This window comes from Branchiostoma lanceolatum, chromosome 12 (assembly GCF_035083965.1).
Source record: "Branchiostoma lanceolatum isolate klBraLanc5 chromosome 12, klBraLanc5.hap2, whole genome shotgun sequence".
Classification (NCBI taxonomy): Eukaryota; Metazoa; Chordata; class Leptocardii; order Amphioxiformes; family Branchiostomatidae; genus Branchiostoma; species Branchiostoma lanceolatum.
This window is the reverse complement of record NC_089733.1, coordinates 16,779,977-16,798,134: the sequence shown is the minus strand read 5'-3', so window position 1 is coordinate 16,798,134 and position 18,158 is coordinate 16,779,977. Positions and strand designations below refer to the sequence as shown.

At 38.8% G+C, this 18,158-nt stretch overlaps 2 protein-coding genes across 6 annotated transcripts in view; one reads left to right on the top strand and one right to left on the bottom strand.

Annotated features, from left to right (window-relative positions):
* The window catches only part of LOC136445803 (uncharacterized), a 38,374-nt gene extending 36,285 nt beyond the window's left edge, over positions 1-2,089 (top strand). Inside the window, exon 21 of the mRNA XM_066443944.1 lies at positions 98-2,089. Coding sequence (XP_066300041.1) covers positions 98-239 — 142 coding nt within the window. The 3' untranslated portion in view covers positions 240-2,089. The remainder of the gene's footprint in view (positions 1-97) is intronic.
* On the bottom strand, positions 1,378-18,062 carry LOC136445846 (transcription factor CP2-like). 5 transcript variants are annotated; one of them, XM_066444010.1, is made up of 18 exons: positions 17,932-18,062; positions 17,408-17,455; positions 17,081-17,157; positions 16,493-16,563; positions 15,624-15,729; positions 15,227-15,333; positions 14,609-14,746; positions 13,884-14,021; positions 12,632-12,673; positions 11,842-11,924; positions 6,083-6,155; positions 5,578-5,598; positions 4,937-5,030; positions 4,631-4,721; positions 4,382-4,431; positions 3,628-3,770; positions 3,133-3,184; positions 1,378-2,990 (listed from the first exon to the last, which is right to left on the bottom strand). In XM_066444010.1, exons 1-18 carry the CDS (start codon positions 18,060-18,062, stop codon positions 2,950-2,952), a joined length of 1,506 nt encoding a protein of 501 aa, XP_066300107.1. In that variant the 3' UTR covers positions 1,378-2,949. The 5 variants fall into 5 exon arrangements, with proteins under 5 accessions (XP_066300107.1, XP_066300109.1, XP_066300108.1 ...); XM_066444012.1 differs by having other exon boundaries at positions 13,917-14,021; XM_066444011.1 differs by lacking the exon at positions 5,578-5,598.
* Positions 18,063-18,158: the final 96 nt, after the last annotated feature.

Genomic DNA, 18,158 nt, shown 5'->3' with positions numbered 1-18,158 from the left:
TGCAGTTGAATTGGTCAGGAGGGAAATATCCTGAAAATGCTGCCTTTCTAGTCTTATATATCTTTTATATTCTTTACATCTTGTTTTATATCCCCAGGGCCCACTACAACTTGTACTCGTGCTACACCACTGCCTTACAGGAGTGCATCGAGACCGGATTCACCAGATTCAGAAACGTCCTGGAGGCAGAGGCGAAGCTTATTCTCCACAGGTGTCCACCTGCAGGTGTCTTACCTTGAGGAGTACCCTTACACTCTGTTCACACTAGCATGTCATGTTTTTATTGCCTGTTAAAGGAGTCCTAAAGTCCAGAGGGGGGAGTCATTTTCCAATAGATGATAATTTTAGGAAGTAAAAATGAATACTTTTTACTGTATACGATAAAGTACCCACTAGTCCAATGCGCATCAAAAAGCATTCAGTATTCTACCGAATTCCCCAAGTGACCCTCTATTTTCTGATTAATTGAATTAAACAACCTCAGCCTATGGCTTATTACAATGTCCTGACAAAAGTTAGATAACAAAAAGAATGTCAGGGTGGTATTCATTGATACATAATCTAGTGGAAAATAACACCGCCTTCTGGAGTCTAGTACTCCTTTAACTACTGACTTTCAAAAGAATGTTGCTTGCAAACATTATAACCAGAATTATTTAAATTACCTTACGGCAGATATAAGGCTTCATACTTTACCTTCATCCGCCAAAATTTGAGTTGGTTTCTAGGAGAGGCTGAAAATTATCGAATGCCCCTCGTATAGCTGGCGAATTGCTCTAGAAAATCATTCTCTACTTGACCAATGTTTACTATCTTTTAGCAATCCAATGAGAGTCTGGTGGGGTGTCTAGTGGTACCTATAGAAACCATTAGTTAGCAAGTTATGGCATCTGTGCCAGGCAGAGCTGGAAACTTGATATGAAGGCTATGTACGGATGATGTTAGTAGCTATGCGAATTAATGTAAAACTTAAAATGTCTAAGTACAGTGTATATGCCGTTATGTGTGTAAGGAAAGATTGCATACGGCTCTTTAGTAGAAGTGTTTTGTCATGATTATGCATTATGATGTATCTATATTGCGATTAAGTCGGCCATCGGCAACATTCTCAATGCGTTGACCTACTAGTCCAAAATCATAGCTATTAAGGTACTAATACTCATAACAGATTGTAGTACAGATACAATCTATGTTAATAGATAAGTAACAATTTCAACATAACTGATAAGTTAGTGCTTAAGAAAGTATGTTTGTTTAAGTGATGAGAATGATAGGTATGACTGTTTTGTGAATCCAGTGTAGACTGAGAATGTTAGACTGAATAAGCAAATAATTCAGATCTTAATTACTTGTAAAGAAATATACAAGACGACAATATTGATGACAACAAGGCAGTTTTTTTCTTTCATCATTCCAGTACATTTTTAAGTTGAACCAAAGCTCATTACATTACAAACATTATTATAAAATCACCAAGACCAAAGCTGCTCATTTACAAAGCTTTCAACATTATCACGTACAGAAATAGCAATGATCAGTACTTGTACGTTAAACAGAAATGCTCATTAATACCTTATTTACACTTATAAGCCATCAATACATAAAAACAAATTTAGCAATGATCTAACAACAAACTTTGGAACGGACCAAAAAGGATAAATAATGGGGTTGAAATGACACTTGATGATCAAGACTAAAGACTGCAAATAATCATCCCCAAAAGTCAGTTAGATGTATATCTTTTAAATGAGATCCTTGTAAAATTTTCCCCTGAAACTTTCATAATCGGATATTTAAATTGCTGTTTCCATACAATTTCTCTTGACCTTATACAATAATTTTTTTGCTGTTAGACAAAGTACTAACCTTAAGCTACCTGCGTTCTTTTTTATAAATAAGGACAAGCATTTGTTGTCAGTCAGCCAAAAATATACATAGTTCACAAACGGAAAGTTTCTAGGCTTTTACAACTATACGGGCAAGCAAGCTCATATTACTTGGCATAGACAACATAATAACATTCATATTTTGTGATTTCCATTTCCTCTTGGACAATAGAATCTGTCACAATAAAAACTAACTTTCTCTATTTTTTTCCTTTGTCTTTATTTGTGTAAAACAAAGTTATCTCTTTTGAAACTTCTTTTCAAAGCTATGTTTTGGTCTATATCCTACTGACATAATCAGTTTTTTTATTGAATTTCCTTCATTTCACTGTAATTGAACCATATTAAATAGTTAGTCCAGACATAGAAATACTGGCCATCATGGGGCAATTGTCGGATTACATGTAGAGCTTCTTTCTTTTCAAGCAGCTACCCATTTTGGTATGTCTTCTTATAAAAAGCACCAAAGAAATGAAATTAAGCTGACATTCAAACAAGCTACTTTTCATAGATTTAATCTTTATAATTTCTTGTATCATGAAATTTTTCCCTGCTAATGGTTTAGTCTGTCTGTATCTGTATAGCCGCCCTTAGGCACAACATACGGAGTAATTATTGATATGTTTTGTAAGAACCGTTAGTGTCTACAGTTAAGTCAGTTGAACTGGAATATACCATCTCTGGAAATGGATGAGGATTGTTGTACAAAGTGGCAATACAATATTCAGCAAAGGCAGTGTTAATGTCTAATGTTGAGCCATCCCTGAGAAAAACACAATGAAGCACTTTTTTCCTGACCGTTTACTCTTTGTTTCTTTGATAGACGTAGCGTTTTCTGTTTCAGAAGAATAGCGCTCTCTTATCTAAATACAATCAAGTACACCTTAAATTTTAAGCAGATCTCTCAGTAATTCTGTGTTTTTATATTCCTTTTGCTTGGAAGCAGTCTTACAGTGATCTCTTTTTAAGTTTAAGATATCTATTAATAGCAGTTTCCTTTCCTCCTTAGACAAACTCCGAAGACAACATACATTTAAGATAAAACTAACAGGACTTGTTTTGTTTACTTGAAGACGACGTGGTATCTGTTCTCATCATTTTCAGCTGTAAAGAGAGAAAAAAGAATTCAATAAACAATTTTTTAAGCTGGCCGACAAAGGAAATTTTATAGAACTTGGATAGAACTAGTAATGATGCAAAAAGTGACTGAGTTATCTAAAAACAAAATACAAAAAGTATTCCTTACCTTTAACCATGGAAAGGGCAAAACAAGTCTCATCATTGAGATTTTGCACCATCTGCAGAAGGAATACAATGAGCAATTTAACAAACGTGTTGGTGAGCATAAGTCTCAAACCTCTGCACGTAAAAGAACCCAACACACTTAAAGAGAAGAGTAGGGGTTACCAGATGTGCTCGGCCAAAATCATGAGCCTTAGCGAAGCCGCATTGCACTACCACTAGCTACAAAGCATTATGTTTCACCTCAATTGAGGATGACTGCTTTACCTAATGACACTTGATAATCAAAACAAATCATCACCCCAAAAAGTCAGTAAAGAAGTACATCTTTTTAATGAGATTAAGATCCTTGTGAAAGTTCCCCCTGAAACTTTTATAATTGGCTTTGATATCAATTGATGTTTCCATACAATTTCTCTTGACATTGAACAAGAAAGACCTTGAGGTTGAAATAGCATATTTTTAGTAACAAAATAAGCAGAGAAGACTGAATCCTTACCTGATCCGTGATGATGACATGGATGCCGGTGGGTCCTTGTCTGTAGAGATCAGCTAACTGTGACGGGGAGGCATTGAACAGCTGGGCAATCTTCAGCTTCAGCTCTTCTACACACAGGTTCTCCAGGAAGATCGCATGGTAGACTTGAAAAACAGACCAAGTCAATGTTCACAGGTTTGTTCAGGAGAAAGTTTCCTCATCTTTCTGTAATCATTCAGTTCTCAAATCCTTTTGATAGGCTATTCATAGAACTCTTCCACTACAACACTCCTTCACAAGTACTACTGCACATGGCTACAAGAAGCAGGACTCAGACTTTTGGATTTTGGATTTTATTGAAATTGCAACAGTGCAATACACGTGGAACACAGGCAGCTCTTGCTGGTGTCGTGACCCACACATAATATACTCGTTTTTACACTGTCTTGGGTGGAGTGAGGAAGTCGTGTAAAGTACCGCACAAGATCAGTGTTAGGAAGTTGGTAGCTAGTCTTTGAGGTACTGCTAACTGAGACACTCATAAAGGATGCAGAGAAACATTATGATTTGTAGAAATGAAAGAATTATCATTTCAGATCTAAAATCCATCTGATACTGATAGGCTATTCATAGAACTCTTCCACTACAACACTCCTTCACAAGTTTGTTTGAACCTTTGTTTATTCATGATAAGCTCATATCGGCACGCAGGCCGCTTTTCATTGAGGTCATGAGGGAAGTACTACTGCACATGGCTACAAGAAGCAGGACTTACCATGTTGTGACTCCAGACAGACATATATGGTCAACCTCGGTCTGATCGCTCTGAAAAGATGAAAGAAGACCAGTGGTAAGAACAAGTCATGTGTAACTTAAAGGACATCCAACTCGTGTATCTTCTTGGGCCAAGGAAGCCATAGTTCACTGGCTATGATGCAAAGCTATCGACAAATATATTCCTGTGGGTTGTCGTAGTTACAGACTCAGAGATAGTGGTTGCCATGGTAACAGTGGTCATGGTTACCTGGCTTGAAGGGCGTTGAAGAGTCTGATGCCGTCAGCTGGGCCACATATCTGCACCAAGTCTTCCCTTGTCAATCTCAACAAGTCAGCTCCTACACAAACAAAAAGATAGACATTTAGAAGAAGGGGAAAGAAAGTTTTCAAAATGTTTTAAGTTTGCGGTTGAAACAATTTTTTAATACAGTAGCAACACATGTAAAATGGAAACACAAATACTCAGTTTTATGAATTCATGGTGGAGAGGTCCCTAAAACCACAGTGAACATTTCAAGATTTACAGTATGAGAGGTAAGACTCTAGAACCAACCTGCAAAGTTATTGAACGTTCTGACATAGTTGCCGAATCTGTTGTGCACAAGCCAGTTCTGCGTATCTTGGATGCTGGCGCCTGGAGAGAGTGGCTGGAAATATAGGAAGAAACGTTATAAGTATGTAATTGGTAGATTTAAAGTTTTAAAAGTTTAACTGTTTGCTATAGTAACAGGGAAACTCAGTGCACAAAATATGTGCAGCATGCAGTGTAAAGCTGTACAACTTGGAAGAAAATTGTCAGTTGTAAGGGCTTAACATCTAAATGGTGATGGGTAGACTATTCGACAGGGAGGGAACAAGAGGAGTGAACTTAGAGCAACAACATGTACATGTAGAATAGACCGATCCTGTCTATCACAAATAGCAGTACAACCAATGATAGCATGGCAATCAGGAGTTTGACCAATGATGGCACAGCAATTAGCAGTTTGACCAATGAGAGAGTGGCTGCACGTCCATCAAATATTTGCATTTTTATGTTTGCGTTCCTACATTTTTGACAGATGTGGGTGGGGCTATGGGATCTGTGTATAGGGTAGATTGCAGTCTGACAAATTTGGCAACTGTACATACAACATCACAAGACTGCAAAGACTAAGATGAGACATATAGATGATGATTTACAGTGCTCAGTACCTCTGATGGCAGTGCCAAGGGCTGCCATCAAGATCACAAACATAGAAAGTGGAAAGAAACACAACATATCAAGCTCATGAACACTTTATACAAGTCTTAGAATCCAAATCAAGGAGGAATATTTTCAAGGATTTGAACAAATTTCTGGAAAAATGTAAAAAAAAAACTGACAAAATTTGCATATATATTTAGACGTTTTTCCCGAGATATTTATAAAAGAGAATTAAGACATTTCTAATAAAATCACATAAACATTTTCTGTTTTGCCAGTTGCACCATTACGTTAGGTTTATTAATATCTGTTACCATAGTGTTGGAGGCTGATCATGACTCATTTTCATCGTGATAAAGAGTCCTGAGGTCCTTTTGGGAATGGGAATGGTTCTCCTGAGTTAGACGTGAATGGCCACAAGCTCTCGGGGAGGTGGCCAAATCAGCCTAACCTTGATAATTGTTGGCAAAAAGACAAATAACTGTTGGTATAAATGACAAGAATGTGTCTCACCTCAGGAGATCCAGCTTTGTCCACCACATCCTCAGTGGGGGTTGGAACAGAGTTGGTGGGGCTCTGCAGACTTCTGTGGGAGAGAAATTAAGCAAGTGTAAGGAACAGACTTGGAAAAATCATGCTGGAAAGAGTCAGGTGATAAGAATGGCACAAACACTGGTCACTTTGAATTTGCAGCATTTAAGACATCCTTTAGGTTCAATACTGTAAATGCATTTAACTTAGCATGTTTTTTATTTTGCGTTAAGGGAAAAATGGAGTGTTCTCTGTGTTTTTAAGTTCGCGGCAGTGCTATAAGTCATATACTGCTACAGTATTGGAAAAAAATGTTCGCAGTGGTTTTATGTTCGCGGTGAAACGGTCGCCGCGAAAACTGCGAACATAAAGCCACTGCGAACATTTCTGCATTTACAGTATCCCTCTATGTAAGCAAACCGATAATTTATGTATCTTCACGGGCATTCAATTTTGCAATGGCTTGGGGGGATGGGGTTTCTTGCAGTGTTTTAAGGTTGTGATTGGGACAATTGCGCAGTACATTACTAGTACTAAATTAAATGTAATGGGAACACATATTTGTGGTATCATCATTCCGCGGTGGAGGCCTGGGGTAATGACATATGATGTACATGCAAATCGCTAATTCCAGGCTTATACAGGACGACAAACTGACAGCTTGGGGAAAGCTACAACAGCATATGCTACTCTGGATAGAAGCTTCTAGGGTGTCATGTATGATGATTCAAGAGTAGTGGGTAGAGGCCAACGTTCCACTTAAGCAAACAACCAAGCATTGTTCCTGTATTGTTGCTAGTGTCTAAAAAATAATTGGGCCACCAAAACGTAAATCTAGGTTGATTGTAAATTCAGTTTCATCAATCCCACCTGATATAAAAAAAGTATTGAGATTAAAGCTTGATTGTTATTTACAAGATTATTTAAGAACGTGTCGGCATGGGTCAGACATGTACGCTTTCTTGCCCAGATGGCACAAGAGGGCCTCTTGCACTAAAAGTGGCTAATTGCAGGTATAAATGCCATAGATATTGTTGAGAGGACTGTTTTATGGGGTGAAATACAGGTGCTTCCAATAGAAAGAAAAAAATCTCCAGAAGTACTGTTTCTTGATTGGATAGGCTGTCATAAGAGGTGCATATTTTTTTTCTCATTAAACCAAATGGATATGAATATGAGACCATAAATAAAAAAGGTTAATGAAGGTTAGACATTCATGTAATAAGATACGCCAAAAAACAGTTACTCAAGCAACTGGATAAAATTGTATCCAGTTGCCTGAGTAACTGTTTTCTTTTCATAAACACAAAGAGGTAACTGAACACAATTTCGGCACAGTGCCCAATAGTAAAAATACTCAGGAGTCACCACTAATAGGCAGTGACAGAAAGTTAAAAGAGATTATAATTATGTACCTTTTTTTCTTGAATAAGTGACAAGTTGACTGAAAAAACATGACAATGCCTACAGTGAATTCAATGAAGCACCAACCAAAAACCATGCTGTCTGGCGAGCCATATTAAGAGGAGAAAAGACACCCTGACCGAGCACTTAAGCAGGTAGGAAATGAACAGGGGTTGGACCATAGCTTTACCTCCCATCAAGGGCGTCAGCCAACTGCTGGGCAACCTTCCGTCCAAGACAGAGAGACAGCAGAGGTCGCCAAGTATCAAACTAAAAATTCTTTGCAGCAATACTTGGCTCAGTACAATGGGGGCTTGCATCCATTTGACCGTGGGTGGTGGTTCTTGACATAATGCCTGGGCCACATTTCTGAATTTAATGCGATATGTTATGGGTGCCAATAATTTTGCGAAATTCATAATGCAGACCCCCATTCAATTACAGAGAAAATACAGACAATTCTACATCAGATAGAAATTCAACTGATGGATAACACATCACTGAACACACTGATCACATCCTTCAAACACTCAGACATAGTTTTCTCCGATGTAATGCATTTGGCAACATTTCTGAATTTACCGTAAGGCACAATTTTGCATGCCGGTGATTCCTATAGCAGCCCTCCTTCAACTACAGGGAAAATACAGACAATTCTATACTGGACAAAATTTTGATGACTGATGAAAAACAATATACACACACATCACATTTTTCAAAGCAAACACCAAAACATACTTTTCTACAATGTAATAAATACATTGGCGACTGTGCTGAATTTACCATACGGCATACTTTTGAATGCTGGTAATTCCTGTTGCAGACGACCCTTACAGGGACAATACAGAAATATTTCATCGGATAAATATTCAACTCAGGCAGATGAAAAGCACCCAACACACATATAACATTTTTCAATGCAAACACCAAACATACTTGTCTTTTATCTGAAGAAAGCTGAAGGGCGCGATGACTTCATAAACACAGTCACAGTCCCCAGGGTCATGGGCAAATCCAAACATCGGACCAGCACCCTCGCGTTTTACAACCATGGGGAAACCTTTCCCTCCCACAAAATATCACACAAGACCCTGTAACAATAGAGCCAGCAGAGATATAGAGACCTTCTCTATTTGTGTACACAAACACTCTGCTACAGATACTGCGTGTAGGTTTGGTTTAAAAAGTCCAGTCAGGTTTGTATGGGTTTCAACTGGTTCCCGCCAGACAGCCTTATTTGCATATCCGGTGTGTGTGCTTGTCATGTCAAACCATAATGTCCTTGACAAAACTGGGCCACATCTATATGTATTGAGCATTCTAGGGACAAACCAGAAAGGCCTCTATAGGGTAAGGACTAGGGTTTGGGAAATGGGAACAGAAAACATTTGATATTTTCCAGAATAACATCATTGTGCAAAAAAGGATTTTTTGGCAGTCTGCCAAAAACCATTACACACAACATAAACCATGGAAATTTCCTTGCAAAAACACACACAAGATCATTCTGGTCCCTTTACATGTACTCTATATCCGGAAGGAGGAATTTGTGCCACCTTTACTGGTTCTTTAGACAGTATTAACTGAAATTTTTCATTAAAAAACATAACCCCCGATAAAACACTTACAAAAAAGTATACATATACATATCTGTGGCTGTTCTTCACAACAGCATATTATATAACAGAAAAAAAAACAAGTTGCCCACAAAACAACGGGTAGATACACATGTAATATTGTAAACAAAGGTACACAATAACATTGTACCTCTGAACGTTGCTTTGTCCCCTCCCTTCCACCATTACAACATTTGGGCTTCCATGACAGAACGTCAATCTTGACCAAACAGTATAACAACAAAAGAGTGTTTGTATGGCAGTATATGTGAAAGCACACACGTAGGCCAAAGGACACCCCTCTGAGCCGACATGGTGCGTTCCTGATACAACCTGCCAAGACTGGCTGCCACTGGATCCCAGTCAATTACTGCAGGACTGGTGTCTCATGATTGTTATCAGCTGATTTCAAGGACAGCATGTGTTCAGGGGCTTGGCAAACTACACTGTGGACTGTATAAAAGCTTTTAAAGCTGTAACATACATAATACAGTTTATAGTGTTATCATCAAATATGTGTAAAAAGTCTGTTACTTACATTGTTGTTATTCCTCAAATTGACATACATGTACATACAAATTACAATTTATAGCTTCCTATTTTGTGATATTTTGGACAGTCAATTGATTGAAGGCTCTATCAGTATCAGTGTTGTTTGTTACATGAAGGGACTGTGAGTAGCTATTTCTATTCTTTACAAGTTTATTGATCAAATCAACTGGGCAAATGTCTGTATTGTATTGATTTTACACACTTCAAGTCAGCAGTTCATGTTAACATATGTTAATCAAACAACTGATATCTGAATAAATTACATCTGAAGGTTGGTAATTCACCGATTTCACACTTCCCAAGATACCCCAGTGGGGTGTCGTAAAACTTCATTTTGCGGTAATTCTTCTTAGCGCGAACCAAATTAAACCGGAGAGCGGTAAAGCTGCAGGATTAGGAAGGTACTTTTTTGTGTTGATTCTCATCAAACATGTCATAATTACATGTTTTGTATACTGGGGAGATACTACAGACCAATTCTTAAAGGTTTTACCAGTGTTTGTCTCCCCCTTCCTCTATGACAATAATACAAATTCAACTTCTATAAACAAACAAATTGGCCTTCTTGTCAATGTGGGGCAAAGAATAAGTTTTATGCCAAGACATAAAAAGTTGGGCCTAGGAAAATTAATACTGTGTGTCCAATTATCTATATATGTGATAGCATACAATAAGGCTTTTGGTTTTCAGGCATTGAAATCAATCAAAAAGAAGTGATCGCACCTGTCCAGTGTCACTGACGAAAAGTAGTGGATGTTACTTGAAACGTCTGACCAATTACAAAATCATATCAAGGAGGTTTTAAAACCTCCTTGATCATATCCAGCTGCTTGAGTAAGTGCTATTTCTATTTGGCATAATCACAACAAGGTCTACCCAGCTTCTTCCTAACGTCAAAAGCAATCTGCCACCAAATAAATCAAGACCACAGCATGTCAAGAATACAGGAAGTTCTGCTTCAGTTCCAATGAAAACTGCCAGGAGGCCTAAAATTGACCTTGACCTTCATCTCCCCAAGACCTACAAGAAACACAAAAAGACGAACAGACAAGACAAGCAAACAAACCAAAACTTGAAATGAAACTCCCTTTCACCGAGGTAACAAACAAGCTTAAGTGTCATGTACATATATCATGGTGGCAGGGGTCCATGGAAACTCCATACTGGTTTGCACTGGCATTAACTGGCTCATTCAAATCAAAAGACATGAAAGTGTCCTCTGGATGATACACAACAGTTCCTATTCTGGAAGGTCTAAACTGCACCATACAAAGACACTACCACTTTTAGTCCGACTCCATATATTCTAAAGATCCTCTGTTGTTATAGGCCCTTACAGAAACAGCAATCGTTAATTTTTTTAAAAATTGATTTGAAGGCTGCACATGGGTACTGTATTTCAACCTTACTTCAGCCACTACTGTACAGTGTAAATCTTGAAATATTACAATTTCACTTTTGTCACCGCACATGTGTTATTGACTTATTGTGCTTCAGTATTGTTTTGACCGTGAACTTAAAACACTGTGAAAACCTCCTTTCCCATCTGCTGCAAAATTAAATCCTTGCAAAAGTAGAGGAACTTACATAGTATTTCCACTCCAAGAAAGAAAGCAGTCAAACAGAGGACGAAGCATGACGCTTTTTCATTAGCAGTTAGTGCAACAGTGCGGCTTTGCTACGGCTTGCATATTTTTGGCCAAGCACACTGGGTCACCCCTACTCTAAATTCTCGATGTTGTGTTGGGTTCTTTTATGGCAAAGGTTTGATGTCCTAAAGCTCCCTCATACACTGGGCTGCCGACTTTACTTCCCCATCCAATAGGACGATGTGATTCTTTTCCAGCCGTGTCCAGGGCAAGCCTGGGATGTTACTCCCCAGAAATATAGAGCAGTATGGAGGGAGGGTACCAAGCATGAAGGATGCATGTCGGAGGGGGTCATGCACCCGTCAAGAGGAGAACAGCTGTTGCATTTTGGAAAGTTATTTCCTACAACTTTAGCTTTATTGTCATTACATCCTGTCTACGATTAATTAATGAAATCTCGAGTTTTGAGCAATATTGGAAGAAATACCCTAACTTTGTGAAAATCAACAGGATGGAGCTGGGATTATAACAGGATGGAGGAGCGCCACTGTTCCATTCTTCAGGAAGATCCCTGACTAACCTGTTTATGTCAGGTGGCGTCTGGAAACTGCTGTTGAAGCTGCTGCTAGCTGGTGAGTTGAAGGAGGCATCTGGCGTACTCAACTGTAAACATAAACACAGCACAGTGTTAACTGTATCACCAATGGGACCATGCAAACACCAACGGAAATGGAAAGTTGAACAAATCAAAATAGGGATAACCAATTAACATGAAACACATTTATAACATGTTAGAGAAGAAGTGTAGACCTACAAAACAAATTGGTTGTGTGTAATATTTTGACACTGGTCACTTTAAATTCGGAAGTCTTTTACCCCTTTTGAAGCACACCACATTAAAAACCTTAAATCTAAATTTGGTACTGGATGTGTAATTTGAAAGCACATACGTCACTCAATTTGAATATCTACATTGTAAAATATGTAGCGGTGGAGCTATAAGTTGTAAGTGCTCTCCATATCTAAAGTGACAAGGGCTTTCAATGTTTTAAGGAGGGCCTGCATGTTCCTTTTCTGTTACTGTTAGTAAGCTATTTTGATTTGTCATATTTCGTAGGGAAAACTTTTTCATCCCCGTAATTTGCAGCGAGTTGGCCACATTTTTTGTAATTGACTTTCTGGACTTAGCGTAATGCCTAGACCCCATGCAGACCCTCTTTAATCAACCTACTGCTGAAAGAGTGGTCAAAATTGATAAACATGAACTCATTCGGTTCAGTACAATATCGTGCTTATGGATGTGCAAAATCTAACAGTGGAAACAACCAAGTTATTTCATGAAGACTTCACCCAATGTTTGAAACCCTTACAACGTTGTGCTGAGGTGATGTTCCGGGCTGAAACACGTTTTCCTGAGCCCAGGTTGTACATGGAAGTAAGGACAAAACAGAATGAACAGCATCCAAGTTTTAGACAAATTGACAGGCTCCTATACTAAAGCAATGCATTTGTAGGGCTTTTCCAATGTGCTGAGAGCAATGTACGAAAAGTGCCTCCTGTTGACATGTTTCTAAACTGCACTTAACAGCGCTCCATGATAAAGGTAAACATAATGTACATTGTAAATACAAAAATTTGGTATGTCTGGATTAACCTTCTCCCTGCTGAAGTAGTTGTTTGCCATAAAATTTGTACTGGTTACAGGGTTAGGCAGCAGGGAGAGGGTTAAGTTTTTTGCTTACTGAAAACCTACTCTTCCTTCCTTATACAAAATGCATCATACATGTAACATACAGACTCAATAGCTATTCCCTACACTTCTGAACAAGGGGAATGAATAATGGACCAAAGCTAAACTTCCAGTCCTAAGTTATGCAACTCTTTTGCAGTTGGGAAACGGCAAAAGTCGGGATTCGAACTCCTAACCTCCCAATAAGTAGTTAGGACCAGGGTACAAACTCAACTTTGTACATTTTAACCTTTTAAATGTAACAAGTCATTAACCATTACTCATTTGGTGACCTGATAAAATAGAGTCAGAAGTTCTTTTTTTTTGCATACAGTTACGTTATAGAAACGTTTCTGAAGGCCTCCACATGTATAATTATTGAGCTTTCCAACTAGATTTCTAAAATACCATAAATTCATGTACTTTCGCAATGTTTTTTTTAATGGTAGAACTTAAAAGGAGGTTTTGCAGTGTTTTAAATTCACAGTGGAAACACTTCTGTAGTACAGAAGAAATACATTGATAAAACATATTCATGAATTCGTGGTTGAATGGTCACTGGAAAAAAGAAACCACTGCAAAAGTTTCAAGACTTACGGTACTACATTTTTGGACAAGATACTGTAAATGGATTTCAGTTCGTGTGGTTTTAATTTCGCTGTAGGGAGAAAATGGAGTGTTCGCAGTAGTTTTCAGTTCACGTTTGCGACAATAGTAGACAAGGGGGTAGGAGCGCAAAACATTTCGCAGTGGTTTTAAGTTCACGGCAAAGAGCTTACCTTGAAAACCGCAAACACAAAACCACCGTGAACATTTCTGCATTTACAGTAGCCACAGGTCACCTAATGGGTAATGGCTAACGGTTGTTAGTTTCTCCATGTATGTATATTCACCTGCTGTGCATCATGTAGGGGCATGATACAGACCTCGGTGAGGATGGTGTACTCGTACGACGGCTGGTACTTGTCCTTGTCTGGCTTCTTCTCCATCTTCTCTCGATCTGTTTTGATCTTTCGATCAGCACCCTTCGGCTGAAGCAGACAGAAACATTGTCTTACATTTCAATACCTCTTATGCATGACTGTGTGATTTGCCATGTAAAACTGGTTTTTCTAGTTATTGTAAATAGGTACTGGTTAGTTCTGCTAGTTCATTTTAGTGACGCTGAAGAAGAGTGACGGATGTCACTCGAAACGTCCGGAAATAAATCTCTGAATTCTTATCCAGTTGTAGACTTTGAATTCTCTTTATATATTGGGTAACTGGATGTCTAACCTTCAAAAACAGACGGAAACGTTGGTTTGAAGTTATCCATTCATCTATCTATAAATCTGATTTCCAAGGGAGCCCTTGTAAACTTATACTTTTTCAAACATTTTTTTAAACAAGCCCAATCAATGTAACACTGCACAAAGTTTATCCATAACGTCATAGCTGTCCCACACTAAACTAGAATTTTTCTTGATGGCTCAATACTCTGGCCGCACCAATCACACCCAAACATTACAGGCCATTGCATGCAGGAACAATTACTACTATAGGCTCTTGTTCTTCCTTATCAAACAATGGAACAAAACTATTTGCTTGTCAACAATAAAAAACAGAAACGTCTGCGTACCTTGAACACCTTGATCTGACATGAAGCAGAGTTGAGGTGCTCATCGTCTACGGAGTAAGAGTCCACCTGAATACGGAAGGGGATGCCCTTCTCTCCTCCATGGCGATGTGCCGTGAACTCTGTACTTATGCAGTGGACCTGGGATAGGAAACAAACAAAGCAGTATTAACATTGTTAATAGAGTGAGAAAAGTGATCACGAACCAGTTTAGCTCACTGATTAAGAGCGATTCTTTCTTTTGGTTGTGAGAAAGACAGATGACATGCAAAGTACCTGCATACAGTAAATGCTTACTTTCGCTTTGGTTTTACTTCAAGGTAGGAGGGTAAAGGAGGTTTTTGCGTTTGAAACAACTTGTCTAATTATTGTACTACTTTGTAGTACAGTAGAATTACTGGTCACCACGAAAACAAATCCACCACAAACATTGCAACATGTACAGTTTACACTACAGGACTGGTAACAAAAACTGAAGTCATTTCATGTGATGCAAGCAGCTGCTTCTGTGTGCCTGCAAAGCTGATGTGGTATAAATTATGCTGAAGGATGGTGACACTGAATAACACAGGTATAAACCCACATTGCCAACAGACTGAAGAAAAAAATGTTTTTAAATACCTGTACTGCCACAGAGGTATCTTTGTTGGGGTCCCATTGGAACTCCACTTTGTTGACAGCAGTAGGGTCCTTCCTGATGTCATAGATGTTCACCGACAGCGGGATGTCTGGGAAGAAACAAAAGTTGTTCAAATATCGCTTTGCAAGAATTCTGAATGGAACAGTAAATATTACAAACTAGTATACAACCAGGACTGTCCCAAGGACCCGTCCCTCCGTCCTAGGACATAAATTTGTATATTGAATATATATCATTTCTGCTCAATGAACTTGTATAATAACAATAGCTGGCTATCAATTCATAGATGTAAGTCAGGCTTATGAAATAAGGCAGTAACCTTGTGTTACTTTCAATGTGTTTTATCTAATAACAAAACATAAAATATTCAAAACATACCAATATCAAGAAGTCTTTCATTCGGCCTAATTGACCTCCATTGAGCCAGCTGTTCATACTCTGTGTACTGCAACCTTCTGTCATGGAACACCACACGCACAACGCTCTGGGCGGGAGGGGGGCAAATAAACAGTTATTAGAACCTCTCAAGGTGACTTTGAACATGCTACATGTCATGGAACACCACACGCACAACGCTCTGGGCGGGAGGGGGGCAAATAAACAGTTATTAGAACCTCTCAAGGTGACTTTGAACCTGCTACATGTCATCGAACACCACCCGCACAACACTCTGGGTGGGAGGGGGGCAAATAAACAGTTATTAGAACGTTACAAGGTGACTTTGAACATGATACATGAAACTCCATATGGCTAAGCTAATATATCTAGATTTCTCATGTTACATCTGTGATTGATTTATAGTCAAATTGCATGTTGAACTTACAGATTGTGATAATAAATCTTAGAACAAAGGTACAGCAGGTGGCCTGATACAATCTAAAGCCATTACTCAAAGTTAAAACAGATATACGTACATGAACAGTACATGTTCAAGCCAGTTTTATTTTCGCACTTTTCACAGTGACCTCTTAATACGAAATAAAAACATATGAAAAATGTATTTTCTAATTCTACTGTACTACAGAATTGGTTCAACTGTGAACTTTAATAACCTCTCTTTCCCTCCTACCGCATAATAAAACAGCCACAGGCGTAAATGCATTCACAGTACATGATTAAATGCACACAGTTTCAGTTTACTTTGAAAGCAAGGTAAACTACTCCTATACAATGTTTTTAGTACAAGCAATAATAAGATTGACCCACATAGAAGCAGAGCTCATGTTAACTGGAGTGCTAATTCTTACCTTAAGTAGCTCTCCTCCTTGAAAACTGCTGTTGTCTCCAAGACGTTTTAATCTCAGCTCATACGACTGACCTGTGTGTAGGAGATATAAAAATGTTTGTAAAAACAAGTCACCTTTCATTTGTGATATCATCTCACCAATCATAAAGTTGTCTGTCAAACCTGGGCCTTTACGTTACTGTAATGGTCTGTATTTTATGGTATACCACAGGCTTCTACTTGCATCACAAGTGACATGGGCTTCCATAGAATAATTTAAATGTGCTTTGTGTGCATCGCTATTGAAAATTTTGTTACCGGATTCAGACAATGGAACCATTCTTATAATTCTTTTGTTTAAGGACACAAAATTTTCACAACTTCTGGCGCACTTTGCCTTGAACTGTGCGCTTTCCCGGGCGAGCATGACAGAAAAAGTGTACAGCAGTGCACCACACTCGGTCCCAACCCTCCCACGGGTTGGATCGCTTTCTGGCCTTTGGACGAATGACCCGCGGTCAACATTGGGTGATACGGAATACACTGTGTTGTATTCTTTATTTATCATGTCGCATTTATGTAAGAAAAATAAGCAGAGTTGCAGACTTACGCTGGTTGAGATAAGTCACAGTCTCTTCGTTGATCTTGGACGCTGGAGATGTGGCCGCGCACAAGATATACTGGAAACTGGGAACAACACAACAGTACAAGTTACAGATTGTTATGGACAAAAATAATGGGACTTACTTCATTTAATTTCAAAAATTGTGGCTTAAAAAACCTTTGCGGAAATAAGGTGGAAATTTCTAAATCTATAATTAAGACGGGAATCTTCAATTAATGCACATTGTCCGACACTTAAAATTTATCTTATTGGAAGTTGCAGGTGACAGGGAAAAAGAAACTGTTTGTAGCACAAAGAAGAACATCAACCGACCTGTTCTCCAGTCCCTCTTGCTTGAAGATGGGCAGAGCCAAGACCTCACTGAAATAAAAAGATCGGGCTTGGTTAGGTTTTTGAGGAGTGATCGCTTAACGTTAAATTGAGGTACCAATTATGTTTCATGTTGAACACATTAATAATGCCCCGTGTTAGATTTGAGCAGTTCGGCTACCAAATTGCGTGGAAATATGAATTACGGAAAAGGGCATGCTGCCCGCATCTGTCAGAAGACTTTACTCTATGTTTACGTTTGGTTCATACATGTCAATAATCCCTGACAAAGGTTTTCCTCACAATAAATCTGTCCATCAACTTGCGAGGTCACCTAGAGTCATTGACCTTTGCCCCTGTCTGTCAATCTATGATCAGCTTATGTTAAAATTGTAAACAAGATCACCAAGTTGGGAAGCAATTTCATATCTCAACAAACTGAAGGCAAATCGATCAACTTGTATTCATCATCACAGACTTTGTCAACAACAAACAACAACAAATTAGCATAATCTTCACCACGTCACCTCATGTTATACGCGGCGGACCCGAGTTCGTGCCCGAGTCCCGACAGACTGGCGTCGAAGTCGGCGGTCAGGTTGTCGGCGGCATCGGCGGCTGCCCCGAGGGAGTTTTCCGAAGACCGAGCCCATGCCATGGCTGATTCCGTACGATTTTTCAGCTATTCCAGCAAATAAAATAAACCAGAAAACGTTGAGCGGCTCTTCAAAAGCGGAGTCCGTGGCTTGCGACG